The sequence below is a fragment of the Spermophilus citellus genome (assembly GCF_964194105.1).
Source record: "Spermophilus citellus genome assembly, chromosome: 4".
Classification (NCBI taxonomy): domain Eukaryota; kingdom Metazoa; phylum Chordata; class Mammalia; order Rodentia; family Sciuridae; genus Spermophilus; species Spermophilus citellus.
The window spans coordinates 148,626,879-148,650,394 of NC_138185.1; the positions used below are offsets into that span (position 1 = coordinate 148,626,879).

At 33.9% G+C, this 23,516-nt stretch overlaps 1 protein-coding gene across 2 annotated transcripts in view; it reads left to right on the top strand.

The window, feature by feature from the left end:
- GPR137C (G protein-coupled receptor 137C) overlaps window positions 1–23,516 on the top strand; it is a 49,717-nt gene that overhangs the window by 8,769 nt on the left and 17,432 nt on the right. For both annotated transcript variants that reach the window (XM_081289715.1, XM_081289714.1), the window contains exons 2-3: window positions 10,318–10,361; window positions 11,935–12,163. In XM_081289715.1, coding sequence (XP_081145841.1) covers window positions 10,318–10,361; window positions 11,935–12,163 — 273 coding nt within the window. The remainder of the gene's footprint in view (window positions 1–10,317; window positions 10,362–11,934; window positions 12,164–23,516) is intronic.

Consider the following 23,516-nt stretch of genomic DNA (forward strand, 5'->3'; position numbering starts at 1 on the left):
AAAATTAACTTCACAAATGAGGGAAATCTAATAAAGAGCATCAACACACACACCAAAAACAAACCAAAAAACCCTACACCTAATGTTATACTTGATGAAGGATTGAAAGGTTACTAGGACAAGAATAAAGTGTTTCAGCACAGGGCTTGCTCTCATAGCAATTGCAATAAGGTTGGGGGAGGGGGACAGGGGGCTTAAAAATTAGAGGGAAAAAAAGTGTCTCCATTTGTAGGTGACAACTGCTAAGCGCAAAACTCTTAATCTATAAGAACTAACAAGTGAATTGAGGAAGCTTATGGGATATGACTGGTTACAAATACAATTAGAAAATATAAAAATTCCACTTACAAATGCCAAAAATTAAAATACTTAGAAATAATGTAATAAAAGATGTGTAAGATCTGATTTCTTTAATGAAAACTCTGACATTATTGAGAGAAATTGAAGGCCTATGTACATGGGAAAACGTACACTGGAAATGTCTTATTTTTAAGATGTCACTTCTCCAATTTGACTTGTACCTGCAATCTATTAAAATCTCTAATATATGTGGAAATACAAAGGACTTAGAATAGCTGAAACAGTTTTGTAAAATATAATACCTGAATTTCAAGATTGGTTATAAGCTAAGGTGATCAAAACGGTGTAATATTGAGGGAAAGATAGACATATAGATCAATGGAGCAGAATGGAGGATCCAGAATTAGACATGTATATATAGAGAGAACTATATGGATAATTGAGTTTTTTCAAAGATGCCAGGGAAATTTAGTGAGGAAAAATGAAGTTTTGTCAAAAAATAGTATTCTTCAATGAAATTAATTCCCACCCACTGCAAAAAAAAAAAAAAGTATATAACTCTTTACTCCAGGAACAAAAACTAAAGTAAAAAACAAATGTAAAAAATGTAGCACTATCATTTATTAGTTCTGCTTAACTTGGTAAAGCTAATTGGGTAAATTATTTAACAACTTTGTGCCTATTACACTGATTATAAGAATGAATAATAATAGTACCTGATTCATAATATTAGGATTAATTTATATAAAAATCTTTAGAAGGATACTTGACATATAATGTTGGTCATTAGCTATTACTAAATTTCAAAGAATTGGAATTCTGTAGACTATTCATAAAACATTCACCCCTAAGACATTAAGTTAGAATTCAGTAACAAAAATAGTTTGTGAAAGTTCATTCAGAAAATTTTAAAACACTTCTGAACACACAGATGAACAAATTGCAATAGAATTTAGAAAATAGAATATGATAAAATGTTACATATCAAAACAAATGAAACAGCTAAGTTGGCATGCAGAAATAAATTGAAAACCTTGAATCTTTATGTTAGACAAACATTTAACAACTTAAGTGACTGGTTATAAATACAATTATTATGTTAGAAAACAATAAGATAAACCTAAATGAAGCAGGAGAGGAGTTAAAATAGAAAATATACAATAAAGAGACTTGACAAAACCAGAAGCTACTTCATAGTGTTCTTTATAATCAAACTTCTTCAGAGGTGATCATGCACACATCACAGTTTTCTCACTTCTGACATTCTAATATCCCTTTGCCTTTCACTGTGCAAAATAATCTCTGGCTCACAATAATCTTCATGTTAACAAGTTTATTAGGTGTTTTTCAGTTCTCTAATTTCTCAGCATCAAATGACTCCTCTTTCTCCTTATTTTTCTCTTACATTGTATGCTCTCCTGATTTTCCTACTATCATGCTAACTTCTCTTCAAGCCCATCTGCCTATGCTGTGCCATGAAAGGTTGACATTTCTAAAGACTTTAGCCTAGATCCACCCCTTCTTCTTCCCAAGTGATTGAGTCCACATTCATGGCATAATGCTACTTAAAAGTCAATGACTCACACACTTATCTGTGATTCTAACCCAGAGTGCTCCTCTGAGCTCTGGCTTTCTAGATTCTATGCATATTTGACATCCTCTCCAAAGATATCTGAAGCACATGGATTCAATATGTCCCAAACTGAACTCACGATCTTTTCTCCTTCCTTCCTACGCCACATTTATCTCTACCAAAACCTGGTTCCCCATTTCAATGACTGGCATTGCTCTCCACTTATTTACATGTTTCAGAAAACTATGAGTCATTTGATACTGCCCTCTCCCTCATACCTCACATTCACTCCATCCCCAAATCCTAACACCTTTAGTCCATTCCACATCACAACAGCTGATTCAAGCTACTGCCATCTATTGTGTAGTCCCTTTCAACTGTTGGGTCTGTGTTCTCTGACCCCCCCCCCCATCTATTTTCTACACTGTTGCCAGAGTTATTGCTTTTAAAACCCCTATGCCTAGATTCCTCCATTGGCTCTATTTACTCTTTATGATAAAGGTAGTTTTATACATACTATAAGGCTGTTCATGGTTCCAGACTTACACTGTGTTCCTTGTTGCTCGTTACTTCAGCCACGTGAAATGTTTTTTTAGTCTTTTGTACTTGCCCATTTTGTTCTTGGTACTTAAGAGTGTCCTTTCCTTCTCTAGTGCTTAGTTAACCCCCTCAATTCCTGGGTGACAGTTCTTCAGGGATGCCTTAACCCATCTAGCCAGATTACAGACTGACAGAGTTTTATGCTTTTCTTCATGTTATTTGCACAGTTGCTCTTTTATATTCATGTGAACTTATTAGACCATAAGAATAGAAACTGTCTATTTTTGCTATATCCCCAGTACCTAATTTAATAACTGACATGTGTTAGCTGTTCATAAATATTTATTGAATGAAATTTTTGTTCAATGTATCCCAAATATTTTAAAGGAGAGGAATCTCTGAATATATAACTTCACAGCAGAATTTTTTCTACCTTTCTTTCCTTTTCCCATGTATGTTTCCTTTTCTCAAAATAAATAAATATATATATATATATATATATATTTTTTTTTTTTTTTTTTAACAGAAGTCCCAAACTCAAATGCCTAGAGGGGCTCGATGCTACTGTCTGAGAAGGAAGTTGTGGGTACTGAATCTGATCACATGTCTAAAGAGGAAAGCCACATTAATTCAGTTTCAGCTGCAGGACAACATTGCCTAATTATCTGATTATTCAAGAGAATTGAGAATTCAGAAATTTATATTTCTTAAAATGGGGAATCTAGGTTTTAATGACGTATTTCAACTAATGTTCCAACACTGTACAGTAATACTGGATAAGACAAACTAAACATTTTTGTGGGTCATACGCAACCCATGGACTACTTATTTTGAATTTTTCCTCCTCTTTCCTCTGCTGCTATATTGTCTCCTTTAAAGGAATAAAACAAGTAAATAATTGTCTTTATGACCTTGATACAACTTAACTATATTTAATACTCATGTTAATTAAAATGAATGTCTAAGTAATCTATACCTTGTGGAAAAATTATCATGTTCTGACCAAATATAAGAAAACACCATTTGTCATGCCAGTACCACTAATATATGCTTTCTCCTGTTATACTATAGATTTCTTCAAGTCAACCAGTATTATATATTTATTTTGAAGGAAATTTTGCATGCCAGTCACCTAGCACTGTTCTATATGTGATCAATGCATAATGACTTAAATAGTTAAGTAAATTCATGGTAAAATAATTTAGAAGAAACATTTTCTTATTTACATTTCCCCCCAAAATCAGATTCTAACTTAGCAGCATGAAACTTTTCATCTAATTTGTTTAAAATAAAGAGAAACTTTTGAAAAGTAAGTGTCCTTATACTGGGTGTGATGGTGCATGCCTGTAATCCCAGTGATTCGGGAAGCTGAGTCCGGAGGATCACAATTTCAAGACCAGTCTCAGCAACTTAGCAAGATTCTAAGCAACTTAGTGAGATCCTATCTCAAAATTTAAAAAAGGACTGGAGATATAGCTTAGTGGTAGAGCTCCCCTGCATTCAATTCCCCAGTACCAAAAAACAAAACGGAAGTGTCCTTGTAATCTTACAATTTTAACTATGTTAAAAGGTTATTTTTAAGATAGTTATCAATAGTCCTGAACTAGAAGTCTAGGAACCTGAATTTCAGATCAAGTTATACTCTATTTGGCTAGTTGGTAGCTACCAAATCACTGCTTTGGGGGGCCAGTTGTTTAATTTATAATATATAATTTTAATGATATCCAAACACCTTTAATTCTAAAGGCCTGACACTAATAAATCAATCTGGAATTTGAGAACTTTTATTAAAATTCTTCATTAATTAGTTCTGAGCTATAATATAGTGTCTGAACTCTGAGATTTGGATGCCATTAAAAAGTTATACACACGAGGTTAAAAGTAACCAAATTTTATTTGGGGATGAGTATCATCTGCTTTCTAGAATAAGATGTAGTTGGATATTTCAAACTTGGATATTTTCACAATTGAATTATAGCTGCCATTTGTCATTACCATATTTAATAATTTTTATTCTATAATTTGTTTTCTAGCCTCAGTCTCTGAGCATAAAAATGCCTAATAATAATAATGCCTTAGAATTTTGTGCTCCTTCCTCAGCTTCTATCTAAGACTGTCTAAGACTGCTGTTTTGATCATTTGGGCTGCTTTAAGATGATGATGTGTATCTAAGGATAATATAAGCTTACACTCCTTTATGGCCTCACTTTTGACTCTTTCACTATCAGAAGCCCCCTCATACCCTTTCTCACTTTCTAAGGGATTCTATGAAAGAGAAAGTTCATTGTTGAGTGTTGAGGCTGAGTATCTAATTAGCATTTATAAAAAAAATGTATTCTGGAGAGAATGAAACATTTAACAGCAGAACAGATAGCAATAACAAGTCAGAATAGAAGGAACATAAATACTTAGCAGTAGCAGGAAATTCTTTTGCCCAAAGTAGAAAAGTGATATGATTACTTGCTAAGAACATTACACATTAGGCTAAACAGTTCTGGTGAGAGGCACCTACCTTCTAAACAAGTTGTAGATTTTTCAGGTTTTGTAAAACCAAGGCTGTAGGAATACAGTGAGTACATCAGAGAGGGAGGCATTGTATAGTTCACAACTTAAACTCCAGAGTCCTTTTCCTTAGACCCTTGCTAACTCACCTTGAGCAGATTACATCTCTGCAATATAATTTCACCATTTGCAAAATGGAGCTTATTGTGCCTACCTCATAGGGTTGTGAAGGTTAAGTAATATTTTTAAAATACTGAGAGTAGTAAGTACCAAAACCTAGTAAGACTCAAATATGAGCCACTGTTATTATTTTAGAGGAAAGGAGGATATGAGAGCATTTCTTCTTTCTTACACATAAACTTCAGACAGTAGAACAGTCACTTTTACCAGCCTATGGTAATGTATGTGATATGTGATGCCCTTACTTCCTTCCTGTCTGATTAAGATTGGTCCTTAGATACTATCACCATTTTTCAGATGATTTACTCATGTAATGGATTTATACTAACCCACACTAGAAACCAGAAGATTTAGAAATCAGGTCTTTGGGCCACACTGATGCCTTTTCTGTCATACTATGGAATTAGCAGGTTTTAAGCTCATGTTAGTGATCATCATCACTACCTACATTTAGATTGTTATTGTCCTAAAGAAATCAAGGTGAAAGATCAGTAAGCAGCATTCTTCTGCCTGTTTCTCCCCTGGGATATTCTGTTACTACTACTGTATACTTTCTGCCTTTTTTCTCCCCACCATTATCAGGTATGCTGATATTCTTCAATAAATCTGACTCCGTATCCTCACAAAAAGCGATTCTGCCATCTTCCTAACTTAAGCATGAAAGGTTTATGAAAAATCAGTAATGCACAGTATTTAGTGTTAGAAAACTTTTTAAAGGACAGCATAATTTCAGCACAAATTCAGTTTAAATCAGTTTTTCAGGGAGGCTAAGTCTTTACTGAGATCCTCAGTTCAAACATAAGTTCTGTATATTCCTAAAGCATAGGCACATAGGCAGTCTCTGCCAAATACAAACAAAAAGTCCAAACTCCCAGAGAGAAATCAGGTATTCAATATAAGCTATATTGTTTTTTCAAACTGTTTAGATACAGTGAAACACCCTGGTCACTTAGGAAATTATATAAAATCATTTTTAAGCAAGTTGAAAGAAAACAGACTAAGCAAAGAAAAGAAACTTAAGGGCTGGGGCTGTAGCTCAGTGGTGGAGTGCTTGCCTAGCACGTGTGAGGCACTGGGTTCAATCCTCAGCACCACATAAAAATAAATAAAATAAAGGCATTATGTCCCTCTATAACTACAAAAAAGTTTTAAACAGAAAAGAAACATAAATTTTTAAGGTATTATAATATTAGGATCCTAAGAGAAGAAGATACTGTATGCTAGAAACAAGAACAGGCTGTTATAAAGAAAAACATTTAGAAACTAAAAATTCTTAAAAATTAAACATATGATAGACATTGAAAGAGAACTTGTAAAGATAAGTATGGCTATTCAATTTATAGATAAAGTACCTTAGAAATCTCATATGTAGGCAGTGACAATGATAAGCTTATGAGTGATGCACTACTTTCCTTAGGAACTTAAGCAATTGAGATGTAGATTGTGAATAACTGCATCTGGAAAAGTAAACTGTATTTGGATATGCCTGTTCACCATGGGGAAGAGATTATGTTTACCACAATTCATTTTTGAATGAATTCCAAATTTTACATATGTATTTTCTCCAGTAAAGTTTCTATTTCAAATCAACAAAACTGGGGAAATTAACAAAAATAAATTCCATAGAAAAGCATTCATTCTGTTACTATTTCAGCACTTCAAACAACATAGGCTACATGTCATGGGGGAAAATAAATGGTACACCTCCAGTGTAAATCTTCTGCTTTGTACATTCAGGCTGCTATAACAAAATGCCCTGAACAGGGTAGCATATATAAACAACAAAAAATTATTTCTTACTATCTATAGGTTAAAAGTCCAAAATACTAGTAGATTCAGTGTCTGGTGAAGACTCACTTGGTGGTTCATTAATAGTGTGTTCCCACCATGTCCTCACATGATGGAAGAAATATGGGGTCTCTTTTATAAGGATGTTAAAGCCCCATTCATGAGAGCTCCATCCTCATAACTTAACTCCCTAAGGCCCCACCTCCCAATACCATCACCTTGGGGTTAATATTTCAATATAGTAATTTTGGGGAAACAACATTCAGACCATAGCAGCATCCTCAAGTTTTGAGATACTCGTATTAAAAAACTGACACACAAATACATTCGCTATACTTTCACCTTCTCTTTATTTGAGGAACTAAATAAGACAAAATACAGAAGTCTGCATTTTAAAATGGAAAAATAATTTCATATCTTTTATCTATGGATTAGTTATTACAAAATAAAACTGAGTATGTTAGTGATGACATTAAGTCATTAATTCAAAAATCCTAAATCAATATTTTCTAAATTAAGAGCCGCTAGTTTATATATGGGATAAAGGTAGGTTACATGATGAAAAACATTTTATATTCACTAATCCTTCTAATTCTTATACAAACAAATATTCTTATAAAGTGACCCATTTATTCAGTTTTTCTGGTGTGTGGAAATATGGCCCATTTGACATAAATTAACATCAAGTAATTTAAATATATGTTGTCTTTCTAAACTTAAAATCTGCATAAAGCATGTGTTTATTGTACTTCATGAGTTATTACCTTAACAAAGGATATATAATTACTTGCATTCTTTGATATTACTACTTTGTTTTTTGCTCAGGATCATCTCCTATTAGGTATATTCTATAAAATACTTGGAATCTATTAATATCAGATTACTTTTAATCTTACTACAATCTGTGATTTAAGCAACTGATTATGTTTATGCATTGCATTGAAACATATTCTGCAAATTCAGGATGGTAATTGACCTTTAATTCTTTCCTTATCCAGCTCAACTCTGGCTCACACCCATTATTCTATGACCTGTAATTTTATGAATTACCCCTCCTACCCTGTCCCCATTCTTTTCTTTATGTGAACCTTTTAAATGCCTTTACTGAAATCTAGCTTTTCCCAGGTGACACTTCATGCCTTTTGTGGAAAAAACAATCAGCCTATTTTATGCTTCCCAGTACTCCTTACTGATTTTAGACCTTTATCATCTCTCTGAAATCTGTGCCATCTGCTTAGGTCATCATTGGCTATAATAATAACTTCCATATTCCTGGATGAATCAGCACTTTCTTCCTTCTTGCCCTGTCTCCTGTGATATATGACCATTTTCAAAGCCTATATTGACATCCCATCCAAAGTCTCAATTCAGTGGTTTCCCAGTACTCTAAAACTTTCCATTTCTATTTAAGCCACTCATTAGCATGACCACACCTTGGAACAGCTCTAAAAAATGAAGCTGTTTCTTCTGACCAATGTCTTCTATATCTTTTCTCTTGTACATCTTGAATTCATCCATTTATCTGTTTTTCATCCTCATCCTAACTTTCAGACACTCTGCATCTCATGCTTTCCCCACTCCATTCTATTATTCCTCATCTCTTGACATTTTGGTAGCCAAAGTAGTTCACTTGTTAGAGTAAGTTCTTTCTCTAACATAGTTCCCGCATTTTACAGTTCTAAATTAATTCATGAAAAAAAAAGCCTAGTTAAATTTGAACTTTCTATAATAGCATTCATTTTTTTCTTTAGATTGTTTCAATTTTAAAATCAAGAAACCGTGGTGACTATATGTCCTATCAACTACCAGATTTTAAGTGGACCTCTCTATATCTCACTATATTCTTTTGTAACACTTCTATTTGTGTTTTCCATATTCCAAGTGCTTAAATCTAACATTGCTTCCCAGGAGAGGACCTTTACTCCTACTTTACTAGAAAAGCAAATTAGAATTCATTTGCCAAATTCTCTCATGTTTCTTCTCTATATTAAAACGTCTGAATCCGCACTGTGTCCAATTTTCTTATTTTAACAAAGAACTGGTTTATGAATCATTTTAAATTTTTTATGTAGACCTACAAGTTTCTTCCTTGTTTAAAAACTTCCTTTTAAGGGCTAACTAGCCTCTGCTAAAGCCACCTTCAACAGCTGAGCTTTCTTCCTTTCTTCCCCGTCTCCGCCTTCTGCCTCACCCTTTCTATTCAGTCCATTTCTGACCAACAAATTTTTAAATCAGAAACTGTAAAGAATCTGTTACCCTACCGAAATTTAACAGGGAGGCCTCTCACTATTTTATAAACACATACTGATAGAAAACATAATTCTCATTTTTGAGTAAATTGAGTCGGAGAGAAATACCATGGCAAAATCAGTATCCAAAGCAATGCCTTATATCAAGTCTCCAAGTTCCGTTCCATAGGGCAACACTGGGAGGAGTCCAGTGTCACCTGCCCATGCAGCAGGGTGTGCTACAGAGGAGAACCCCAAAATAAGAGAGACAGACACTTGCCCTGGAATGGAACCACATTATAACCAGGGAGGGAGAGATTTTATTCCCCTGGAATTGTCCTCAGGAAGAGAAATGTTCTCTCTTTATTACAATAGAGGGAAATAAATCTCCCTCTAACTTTAAGTTAAATGCTATCTCTAGATTTCAAAGATGTTTGCCCTGCAAACCCTTTTGCTCAGAAGATCTAGACCATGCAAAAACATGATATTCATAAAGAATTATCTCCTAACAGGTTATCCCAGGTTTCTTTTAGTTTCATATATTTCAGTTTATCTGTACTCACTGCTTCTGTTGTCTTCCTATTACTCCTTATATTTGTATGCTCTATCATCCTGCTGAAAACTATTCTGTGCAAGGTACCAGTGACATACCAATGACGCAATCAAATGGTCTTTTAATCATTCTTGACTTTTTGCAAAATTTGACAACGGCTATGCTTTCTTCCCTTTAAACTCTTCCACTGGTTTCTAATCTGATTCTGTTTCTCTCCTCCGCCCATTTCTCTGTTCTTTACTGTTGTGTTTTTTAATTCTGTCAAATGTGAACATATCGGGGCTGGGGATGTAACTCAGTGGTAAAGCATTTGCCTAGCATTTGTGAGGCTCTGGGTTCCATTCCCAGTAACAGGGGGAAGGGGTATTGAACATATCACAGGTTGACTTTTCATCCTATATTTTTTTCCTCAACTGTCTTCTACTGAGTTTCAGCTGTCCCCTGTGCAGATAACTATAATTTGCTTCTTACATTCCAAAACTCACTTGTCTTTATTTCTGCCTAGATGTAATAAACTTTAAAAACAAGAATAAATTTCATGACCTGACTTTTCAATTTTTTACAGTTGCATTGCTTTGAAACACAAAGTCAAAAGAAATTGAGGAATACTTTATTACACGTGTTTTCAAAACCTTTTTATACTCTCTTTATAGGTTATATGTAAAGTCAGATGTGCCACTGAACTTGACAAACACAAGTAAGTTTCACAAGTATCCAAATCTCTATCTAAAAGATCTAAAGAATTAATATTAATGTTTAGTATCTAAAACATCTAAGTAAGTATTTTTAATAGTAGACTGCTCAAGGTTAAAGGAAAGGGCTGCTGAGGGCAACTGAGCAGTTTGTTAGTAGTTAGATTGGTTCAAAGGAAGTAAATTGAGTAGCCCTCTGTTCTCTCCCTTCAGCCAGTGCTGCTAATACTTTTTTATCTTTTTCATCTCTGCTTTTGCCCCACTTCAGATGTCAGATGTTGCATCAAAAAGTCTACATATGCTAAAGTTAGATTATGTTGTTTGGAGTGAGAATGTATAGTATAATATCATGAACTAAATAATGTTTCAGTACTGATTAATCTCAACAGTGTGAATGCTAAACAGTCAAGTCAAGAGATGGGTTTTAGACCTAATTCTCCCACTAACTAACCTACTGAGTGTCCAGCTCATTTACCCTCTCCATGTTTTGGTTTCCTAAACTGCTCTAATTCCCTGGATATGTAATTTCAAGCTCCTTTTTGGATTTCAAAGTATGTAACTCTTGTTCTTATATTTAGTCTAAGGGAATATTAAAATTCAATATTTTCAAACAAAAATCTTTTCATTTTGCATTAAACTTAAAGCTTGTTGCCTTGTTACAGATTACACATTACCTTCAATTTATCTTGTGTAAACTATTTCCAAGGGCAGATGATCTATGATTCCCACTGTTAAGTAACACAAAATAGAAGATATTAAGATGCCAAATAAATTTCTGGACCATATTACTTAACTTGGAGATATAAATATATTTGAACTGGGATTACTTTCATACAGAGAACTATTACTACTACTTTATACAGATGGCCACACCTTAGCTGGAGAGTTTATATGAGGTGGTCTAATTTTTTTTAAGGGAAAGAAGTTAAGCATTTCATGTGTAAGCTGTGCTGTGTGCACTGTAAATATATACCTTTATAAGAAGATGCAATAGATGAGTACTTGAAATTATACATGTCCTTTAGTCAATTTTGAAAGCAATGTTTGATATATATAACTGGGAGTTCATAGGATTAAATATATTTTAAAAGATTTCCTTTACCTCTTAAATTTAATGTTAAATATGATCATATTAAACTTGGGACTAATCATATAAATGTAATATTAAATGATTAAATTTAGATACAGTATATTTTCTAGGTAGTGTTTAAAAGTTTGGTAATTATCAGAAGGGAAAAGTCAATGAAAATATGCTCAATAGTCATAAAGATGAAAAAATTCAAGATTGCTTGAAACTGTGTTAAAATAGTCCTATATTATCTTCCTGGTAGGAGCAACTGAATTCAAATCCACATCAGATTATTTCTGGATTAATGCTTTAAAATCTGTGCCATCTTAAGATGATTTATATGCTAATTTCATAACAGCATATATAGCCCATGTAACCCTGAAGGATTATTAAATTTGTATTTAATGAAATTATAAATATTTTAAGCTGAGGAAATTCTTGTGCCCTAAAATAACATACTAATTTCTCATTAGTTTGTAAACATCTAATAAACTCTTTTTTTCTTTCAGAATTCTACTGCATTTGGGCTTTATATTAGCAAGTCTTCTCTTTTTAGTGGTGAACTTGACTTGCGCAATGCTAGTCCATGGAGATGTCCCAGAAAATCAGTTGAAATGGACTGTGTTTGTTCGAGCATTAATTAATGATAGCTTGTTTATTCTTTGTGCCATCTCTTTAGTTAGTTACATATGCAAAATTACAAAAATGTCATCAGCAAATGTCTACCTCGAATCAAAGGTAAGTATATTTCTTAAATTTGAACTTGAAAATCTAATTTTAAACCCTTACCATATGAACCTTAATTTAATGGAAAGTTTTCATTGCTTTTTTACATTTCTCAACTATAGACACATTTTTTAGCATGGAAGAATAGTCACTAGAAATTAAAGGGTAGTCAAAATTTGGCCCTTACTAAACAATGGTTTGAAAAAAAAAGGCTTATACTAAGCATGTTGTGTTTTCTATGACTCTCCACTGGAGGCTGGTTAAATAAACCAGAATATATACAAATGGATGAAAAATAGTCAAAAATATAAACTGCAATAGCAACTTAATATTTTGTCCAGTGAGGGTGGCAGTACTGCCATTAAACAAATTTACCAGGTTATTTCTACCTATACTTAGATTAACAATGTAAAGATGTCATATAGGTAAAGTGCTATTTATATGAAGGTTTAAAAATGTTACTTATAACCCTAAAATATGAAGTCCCTATGATATATGAAACTGACAGGCCTTGTTTCTCTCTTGTACTGTGGAAAAAAAGCAAATGTTATCTCTTGAACAAAAGACCATGTAAGTTTCTACTGTGGTTGATGGACCGTGTGGTTGAGCAGTGAATTGGTCATCATAGTATTTATGGCATTGGGTGTGAGGATATAGATATGTAATATTGAGTGTGGTATATACATACAGACATTTTTACAATCACTTGCACAGGAGAGCTTTCTTTAATTTGGCATCATTGCCTATTCACTGAAGATAAGCAAAATAGTATCTTAAACTGAACAGTTCTCTGAAATATTTTTAGATTTCTACAATGTGTTATCCTTAACATAGTCCTCGTAAAGTACTATAATTAAATATATGGTAACTACTTGTCCTTTAAATTTAGGTAAAGATTTTAATTTTATATTTTGAATGTATTTCAGCAGAACACTTGGAGATACACACACACACATTGCTATGTATGTGTACATGTAGCAAGAGAGAAAGAGAGACAGTCAAACTTTCAAATTAATTTATCATACCTATAAAATTATTCTATTAAATTTATAAAGAGTTCTTAAAATTTAAATATTTTAGTTAATTCTGGCTTCAGTTTGACTATTAAAAATAATTCTGTCACGATTATGGACCATAATACCATCTTTACTTAGTATAATAATAGTAGAATTCATCTCATCCTCTTGACTGTCTAGTGATAAAGCATAAACAGATGCGATTGAATCGAATGTGATCCTTCTTTTTAGATACTTAACTTTCTAAGTTTGGCTTTTCTTGTTTTGGAATGGATAATACTCTGAATATAGTTAAGTTAGCAAACTGAAAAGAAAAGGTAATCTGATGAATTCCCTAGAATTATTTCAAACATCTTCCCCTTACTATCATATGAAATGTAGTCATTTTTATTATTATTTTTTAAATCTTAAATTTAAAAGCTATATGGATTCAGAATTATCTAGGAACATTGCTGAAGACATGTTCAGATAAGTACCTAATAAGGCAGATGAGATTAGATTATTTATATTATACTGTTATATAGTTCTTGATTTTCCTAACTAGGTTATAAACTTCCGTGTTCAAACAGCATGTCATCTTGTTTTCATGTTATCCTTATTATTTTTTACTTCTATAACAATACACAGTAATGAACATTTATTTTATTATAACAACAGATAAACTCTATTCCACTTTCCAACTCACCCTTTTTCTTGCTATCCCTAAGAACATTTTCTTAAACCTCAGACTTTGTTTTCCTTTTATTATTCCTTCTTTACATACTTTGTGTTCATGAGATCCTCTCTAATTTGCCTCAGCCAAATCTTACCACGTGATTTCTGAATGATACACAGAGCATCTTCCTTTCTCCACATCCTTAGGCTTTTTCACTATCCAGGAATGCATTTTTCCCCTCCCTGTGCATTCTATTCACCTCTTGCCCAACTTAGGACCTAACCCTAGTGGTTCCCATTTATAATCTTTTTTTAAAATTTTTTAGTTGTAAATAGACACAATGTCTTTTTATGTAAGTATTTTTTGTGGTGCTGAGGATAGAACCGGTGCCTCACACCTATGAGGCAATCCCTCTACCACTAAGCTACAGCCCCAGCCCTCCCATTTATAATCTTAATTTGGTCCCTTCTCCCAATCTCCAAAATAAAATTTAGAAATGACTCACTATCTGAATTATCTAAAAGTGTGCTTGTTTCCTTTGGGGGGCTTCTCAGTTTATACTAGATACCATTTGTGGGCAGATGTCTGATTATCTGACTAAATTCTAACCTCCTGGAAGGAAAGCTACTTACTATTCATATCTCCCTTCATGCCTCACACTTGAGGATTAGTGAAATTTTTTGAATGATGACTTACACATTTTTATTTCTATTCAATTATTCACCTCAACTGTCTTTGGGATATTTCCATCAGCTTAAATATTTCATTTTCTTCCTCCCTGCATCCTGTACCTATCTCTTTAAATTTTGTTTTTGTCCCCTTAATTCAGACTTAAATTTGGAGTACTTTGATACTTCTGCATTCCTTTTTTTCCTAAAACTAAACCATCAACTTTTTCATTTAAAAAAAACTATTTTTATACATTTGAGAAACTTGATAGTTATTCTCATTTAATACCTTTTTTTTCCTATCAGTATCTGCTACATAACAGGCAGTTGTTTTTCACATTATCTCATTTCCTGGTTGCTTTTTGGTGTATTTCAAAATGATTCTATTATGTGGTCTATGATATTGTGATATAATAAAACCTATATATTGAATCTCTCTGTTTCTGATTCTTGACACAAAGGAACTAGAACCCTTGAAATTCTGAAGAGTGACAAGTGTTTCGGGTTTTGGGGGGGTGGTTGTATGCAAATAAGGTAACTTGGAGCCCCTAGATAGCTTCTTGATAGGGGCTTAGTCACCAGAAAGACCAAAGCATAATTTAGAAGGGTTTGTACTTTCAGCTCCACCCCACTACCAATCTCTAGAGAGGGGATGGGAGCTCAAGGTTGAGTCTGATCACCAGTAGTCAATGATGTGATGATCAATCACGCCTACATAATGTAGCCTCAATAAAAATCCAAAAGGATGAGATTCAAGGAGCTTCCTTGAATATATGGAGATGCTTGGAGGGCATCTCCAGAGAGGTCATGTAACCCCTGCAGTCCCATCCCTTATGCATCTCTTCCATCTGACTTTTTATCTGTATCTCTTGTAATATCTTTTATAATAAACTAGTAAACATGTTTCCTTAAGTTTTGTGACCCACTCTAGCAAATTAACCCAAGGAAGGAGTCTTTGGAACCCCAATTTGCAGCTTGTTGTTTAGAGCTATTAGTGACAACCTGTTCTTGTGATTGGCATCTGAAGAGGAGGGCAGTCTTGTGGGACTGAACACTCAACCTGTGGAATCTGATGCTATCTCTAAGTATATTGTGCCAGAATTGAATTAAATTATAGCACCATCAGTTGGTATGTGCTGGAGAATGAGTTGGTGGGGAGAAATCCCAACATGTTTTGGTGACCAGAGGTGAAGTATATTATGTTGAGTGGCATCTCAGAGTAGGGAAATAGTTGTTTTGTTTTGTTTTTTTAATTTTCCACATTACTATTTTATGCCTCCCCCCGCTCCATAAAAAAAGGAGAGGGGTTTGATCTTAGGAGGCAGAGGCACTGTGAACCTTATATGACCTGGCCCCTGACTTCTTTTAAACTCTCTATCACTACCACTCTCCTCTTCCTGCTCCAGCCTCATGGGCTTTTTGTGTGTGTGTGTGTGTGTGTGTGACTTAGTTCCTCACCACAAAACACATACTAAATTTATACCAGCCATGTAGGCTTTGTGTATTTTGTTCTGTCTGCCTAAATTACACTCCTATAGGTATGTATATGACTTCCTTGCATCTAGGCCTCAGCTCAGATGTCACTTTGTCAAAGCTACTATTCTTAATAACTCATATGATTATATCACTCATATGAGGTTCTCTCTCATTCTGATTACAATATCTGTCCTTTTATTGTCTTCATGGCATTTATCAATAGCAAAATTATTGTTTGCATGCTTATTTTTTTGCTTTTCCCTCCTACAGTGTTAACTCTGAAAGTAGTTCTCTTGCCTGTTTTGTTCATTTTTCTATCCCTTTTGTCTAAAATAATGCCTGGCATAAAGTTAAGTGTTCAATGCATATTTGTTGAGTAAATGCATTCTGTGCTTGCATACAGTCTTTGCCAGAGCAACTTTACCCTAGTAACTGTATAGAAGTTCAGATCTTCCCTCTGAAGGTTTGGCAAACAAGTCTCCTGAAATAAATTAAAAGGGAAAAGACTCTTAACCATTAGCTCAACTGGATTCCAAAGGCAGATCCAGGAGACAAAATTTCTTACCTTTTTTGCCATCTTGTCAGATCCTAGGCTCTTCCCTATTGCAGCTTCCGAAAGAGCAGAGTAATTTTGGAATTCTGCCAAAACAGGAGGGGCCAAGGGAGTTTCTCTCTCTCTGAAGGTTTGAGTCTATAAGTCTGCTGAAATAAATCAGCAACAGACATAACAGGAGAAAAAGAATATAAATTTATTAATGTGTACAGGAGCCATATAAAATATGAAACTCAAAGAAGAGACAGACGGTTGAGGACCTAAATATCATTCTCAGAAGGGTGAAGAAAGTGTGATATAGTAGAGAATAGTACAGGGGTAGCAAATGATATTTGGGGGAAATATGACCAAAGAACAGATAGTGGCCTGGGACAGAGTTCCTTAGAGTTTTAAGTGTGGTGTTTAATTTTCAGTACTTTCTGTAATGGTTAATCCTTTCTGCCCAGTGAGATTTCCTGGCAGTTTCACACCTAAGAAAGGAACTTCCTTTAGAGAAGGGAACTTCACTTTTCAGAAAGCCTTTCCCTAGCTTTGGAGAGGAAAAAGGATCAAAGATGAGATGGGGTAGGAGAAAGTCAAGGAGACCTTAGTTCTGAGACTGTTTCTCCAGTTCAAAGTGCCACACTTTAGGGTATCATTTCTGAGCCTCATTGTTACCAAGTAGAACTTTCACAGCTGAGTTGTGCCAGAGAAAACTGAATCAAAAAACATGCCCAAGATCACATAGTTTAACTGTTTCAAACTCAGGTCTGACCACAGTTCTTCTGCAGACCATTATTCTTTTTTCTTTTGGGTGGGGGGTACCAGGGATTGAACTCAGGGGCACTCGACCAACCTATTTTGTATTTTATTTAGAGATAGGGTCTCACTGAGTTGCTTAGGTTCTCGCCAAGTTGCTGAGACTGCTTTGAACTAGTGATCCTCCTGCCTCTGGCTCCAGAGCCACTGGGATTATAGGCGTGCGCCACAGTGCCTGGAAACCATTATTCTTTATAACCACATATTGGTTCCGTTTATATCACCCATGTTTAGTAATAATCTATGGTATTAAGTATATATTTGTATGCTTCCCCCCACCCCGAGATGGGGATGTACAAGAGCTCTGACATTTACTAACTCTATGGCTTTAGTCTCTGTGTTTATACTAAAGTATTAGTTATCTGTGCCCATAGTAGTGTTGTAAGGATAAAAAAGTAATTTGTGGAAAGTCACAATATATTACCTCACACTAAAATTATAGACATTGTCTGCCATTATACTCATGAGCATATTTTGACAAAAGTTTATAGAATAGACCTATTCTTAGAAAACTTGAATAAATCCTTCCATCACCTTTTGCAGAAGGTTTTTCTTTGGTAAACTTTTTGTTTATTTCATTTTTTCCCCCTGTTATTGGTTGATTTATTAACTGGGTTTATTTCCACCAAATATATAGTTTTAACTTTTATAGGCAGTTAACCTTCTTAACACTATTATATCTTAAAATCCTTTCTAATTATTAAAATTTGACAATATGAAAAATATGATTTTAAAATTAATGAAAACAATATCACCCCTAACACTTAACTATAAGAACTCAACAGTAAATATAACTTTATTCCTTGCTCTTCCTCTAAAACTAGTAAAGACTTTTCTCATGCTATTAAAAACTGGTATGGCTACATAATATTTCATCATATGCCAAATTTAACCATTTTCTTACTAATAGACTTTTAAGTCATTTTTAAGAAGAATGTCAATCTCCATGTTAATTTTCTTCAAAATCAGTTTGGGTTTGCTTTCAAAAATGATAGTTTTTTATAATCATATCTAGAACAATCTACCTCAGATTCAGTTTAGAAAGCACCTAAGTATCTTTTATGTTATCTTTTTCATTTCTTATTTTTTAACTTATATTTTAAGCAACTAGACAGAACTTTTACTTTTTAAATACTAGTTATTGTCAATTTCAATTTTGTTTTCATTTTTTAACTTTCTTGCATATCTAAGGATATTACTTTGTTCCATGTGTCTATGCTTATATAGATATTTAATTCATTATTTTATAAACTAAGATATTGAGATCAATGTTTTCTCAAGTCCCGCTTTGACAGCTTTCTATAATCTTATAATGCAGCAACATCCCTTATTTAATAAAAACAAAATTTATGTTCAAATTTCATCCATGTCTCAACACAATTACATATTGGTGTAAGTTAAGTATTATCTTTATCAGCTCACCTTGGAAGAAATTCTAAAAAATGAGACATCTTTTCTCTAACACTCTAATTTTCATACAAAGTTATAAGTTTTACCCTTTGCTTGAATGTTCATGAACATAAATCTGGCCTACTACATAATGTGAAATTTCTGTACTCTAGGTTCTTGTCAGGGAGAATAAACTCTCAACCGGCAAATTCACAAGCTTAATTATCAGAAAGATGACCTGGAGTATGTACAGTCTGTTCATTTTACCGTGTTCTATATTTTATGTTCACCCCAATCTAAATCACTGCAGAGTTTTGTACTAAGATTACATTGTACTCTGGGCTGAGTCATCTTTTCTCTCCTATATTTTGACATCATACTTTGGTCTAAATCAAGTTATTTGTAAGAAACTTCTTGTAAAAAAGGTTTATTCTAGGGCTGGGATTTTAGCTCCATGGTAGAGAGCATGCCTAGCACATGCGAGGCACTGGGTTCGATTCTCAGCACCACATATAAATAAATAAAGGCCCATCAACAACTAAAAAAAAATTTTTTTTTATTTATTCTAAAATCATGATTATATATTATTGAGGATCCTTCTTTTCTCTGGCTATTATGTTCTTCAGAAGCAAATATGTGGCTCACCTCTATCAAGCATAAACGTTTCGATACCTGTTTTTGGTTCTGGATCTACCTCATTAACTGTCTTATCTACCCTCAAACACACATACACATTTCTATAATTGTTTTTTATTTGTATCTCTATAACTGCTTCAAGTTTTCTTTTGCAATGAGTGGTCTACATTAAAATTTGGATTGAATATACTTTTGGATATGTTTGCATTTCTTTTTTTGGATATGTTGATATTTTAAATTAATATGGAAAGACTGTAGTGAGGGAAAAAAGTATATCATAAGGATTAAAAGGTAGAAACCTGGAATTAGAGGAAGATGTAATTCTCAGCTCTGCTACTTGTGGGCTGTGCAACCTTAGGCAAGTAATATATCTCTAAGCTTCACTCTCCTCATCTCTGAAATGGAGATAAAGATAGTGTTGTTCTCTCCTAAGTTGCTATGAGGATAAGAGTAGTGTCTACCTCAGAAGGTTGATGGGAGGATTAAATGGAAATGCATATGAAATGTTTACTAGATGCCTACCACTTAGGAAGTATTTAAAAGTGTAAGCTTTTGTGATCCTAAACAATGGTTAACTAGCTTCAAGGAGTTCTTGAATACCTGAAAATGTTGGCAAAATTTATCTGGAGAGGAGTCCTATATATTTAATCAAACCCTCCAAAGGAAGTATGATCCCTAAAGAAGAGTAAAAATCCTAAAGAACAGGATTTCTCTTTTGAATAGTTTATGTGCCTCTATTTACCTTTCCTCCTTTATTTTGTTAAGAGTTGAAGTTTCTAATTACATTTCATCTAATATGTACCTAGTTTTTCTTAGAATTTTTTGGAAGATTTTGTTATAATTATGAAATACTCTCCTCTTTTTAAAAATCTTTTATGTTTATGTCTCCCAGGAGATTGGAGGCCCCAGGAGGGCAGGGTATTTTATATGCTCAGAAATTTAAAAGTATGGAACACTTTGCAAATTTGCTTGGCTTTCTTTCACAGGGGTCTCACTAATCTTTTCTGTATGGTTCCAATTTTGGTATATGTGCTGCCAAAGAAAGCACTGAAATGGCCTTTTTACTTATGGATATTCTGAAATATACTGTATCTTTTACTACAATATCAGTTTTCTTATGTTTGCATTGGTGTAATAGACTTAATACTATCCTTTAACTTTTTGTCTGTTGGTAATATTTTGAGTGTATCTCCTTGAGTAAAATATTATGGAATTTGTTTTTCATTTGTTAGTTAGCAAGACGTTTTGTTTTGTTTTGTTTTGTTTTGTTTTGTTTTTTGGTTTCAGATATTGAACCTAGGTGACTTAACCACTGAGTCACATCCCCAGCCCTTTTTATTTTTTTAGACAGGGTCTCGCTTAATTGCGTAGGGCCTCACTAAGTTGCTAAGGCTGGCTTTGAACCTGCGATCCTCCTGCCTTAGCCTCCTGAGCCACTGGGATTACAGGTGTGCACCACCACACCCAGCAGAGAAACTCTTTCTATAGGGTGGGTCAAATAATTTATATTTATTGGCATGATTGTTAATTTTGGTCTTTTTCTTTAAGCTTTTTTAGGGCTGGGGTTATAGCTCAGTAGCAGAGTACTTGCTTACCATACATTATAAAGCTTAGTTCAATCTCAGTACCACAAAAAAAGTTTTTAAATTGTTGATTGCCTTTATATGATATTTGTGGTATATTTGCATCAATTTACTTTTTATCAAAATTAGGATTTTTTTAAAGAGAGAGTGAGAGAGGAGAGAGAGAGAGAGAGAGAATTTTTAATATTTATTTTTTAGTTCTCGGCGGACACAACATTCTTTGTTGGTATGTGGTGCTGAGGATCGAACCCGGGCCGCACGTCTGCCAGGCGAGTGCGCTACCCGCTTGAGCCACATCCCCAGCCCAAAATTAGGATTTTTAACATTGGAATATATGCTAATATATCTTTTTATTATAATATTTTTCTTTTAGGAAAAATGTTTATAAGAATATAGAACACATATCACTTTTAAAGAATATAATAACTCATGAGCACAAAATGGTTCAAATCAATAATAGATATTTAGTCCCTGTGCTGGCAGATTAGGATTGTTTTTTATTAAAGACCTCAGAGACTGGGTGAGAATAAAAATAAAGCTTTTAAGCTCATATAGCTGGCCAGGGAATACACAATTTATATCTGGATAAGAATATAGAAAAAAATCATTGCCTAGTACTCAATATCAGATTTTTTCCCAACCCAGTATGCAATTTGCAACACTATGTTATCTGTCTCCCTCCTGAATTCCTAACCGTTCAGCCAGGCCCTCCATAGTCACAGGTTCTCCACCTTGCAGTTCAACCAACTGTGAAATCTACTTGTTTCCTCAAAGATATTTGAGGGAAAATAATTCTATCTGTACTGAATGTGTACAGACCTTTTTCTTGTCATTATTCCATAAATAATACAGCACATAGTGTTTACATTGGATTAGGTATTATGAATAATCTAGCATGACTTAAACTATACAGAAGATTATACTGAAATGCTATACTATTTTATATAAGGGACTTGAGCACCCACAGATTTGGATATGGGGGATAGTCCTGAAACCAATCCCTGTGGACCTGGAAAAGACACACAAATCTATGGAAACCTTCCTGTTCCATGTTCACTCTATCCGTGATCTTTATTATTGAATGTATTGGATGAGAGGTAACAGCAGCATCTTTCACAGACATGGTAACATTCGGCCTAACTGTATTACTGACCATTTGTGCAGGCCAACAAATCCTGTAATACTAAAGCAGTGGTCTATGGTAATATAGTTCATAACTAAAGAAAAGCTATACAAGTAGTGTTGCTCTTCTACTACCTTGAAATAGGACTTAACTAGAATTTGGAGATGATGGAAAATATAGGCTGCACCATTCCTTTAATAGGTATGATTGTCAACTTCCCAATATTCTGTTATAATGTCTTGACTTACTGGGATTTACTCTATCCATCTCAAGATGTAGATCTTTTTAAATTGCCTTTGTTACACCAGTTGTAATACCCCAAGTTTTGCTGGACTGATCTACCACACACTTGTCCCATTTGAAAAGTCCCTACTTGTTTTACTGGGTTCCCTCTTTCCCCATAATAGGGACCAAATCCAGTGCTCCACTGAGCTACATGCCCAGCTCTTATACTGGGTTTATATCATTTATCATTTATCTATTCCTAAATTTTAAGTCATTTTTTCCTTATATTTCTGCTAGCTAGTATATTCAGAATTGTGTCATTTTTCTACTGCCAGAAGGTCCACCCAGTAAAAACCATCTACTCTGCAACATCAGGATCATAGAAATCAGAGATCAAATATCAAGTGTCTTAGCAGCATGAAACTTTGTGAAACTGTTCAGGTCTTATAATTATCAAAACATTTTAAATTTTTAATTGGGAATGTTTTCTCATTTTTTATATTTAGTTGGGCATTTTCATTTCAAAATGGAAATAATATTCGTGAGGTAATTTGATAAAATATGTACAAATTTCTGCTTCTGAAAAAGTCTGAAATAGTTTCTATTGGATCAGCCTTCCACAAATAGCAATGATAAATTCTCAACAAAATATAAAAAGCACTGAGTGCACTGGAGATCAACATTTTGAAGAAGGAAATGACACTGAATGAGATTCCTAGTTTTTATAGCTTTTAGCCTAAGGAAAGATCCCATCCAAGGGCCAGCCAAAACTTGAAGAGAAATCTACTCTTTCATTGGTTTGAAAAATCAAAAGATAAAATTCTAGCAACTACTGCAAGTGAAAAGTAAATGGGAAATCTCAGGAATGAGACAGTTCAACAAAGGAAGCCCCATATTCTGACTATAAACTCTTTCATATTTTTGTCTGATCCCTGACCTTCACATGTGCAAGACATACTCTAGATGGTACAATTAATGATAAATGAATTACACTGAGATTTCTGCTCTCTATGCATGGGAGACAGAGTTTGGGATCTGAGTCCAGCCAAGATTGTTTTTTACTGAAACAAAAATTAATACTTTTCAGAGAAATAAAACATAATCCAGACTTTGTAAAATATGGCACCCACAATGTCCAGAACACAATCTAAAGTTACTAGGTATATGAAGAAACATGAAAAATAAAACCTATAGTCAAAAGCAAAATTAAAAATTACTGGAGACAACCCCTAATCTACCCCAG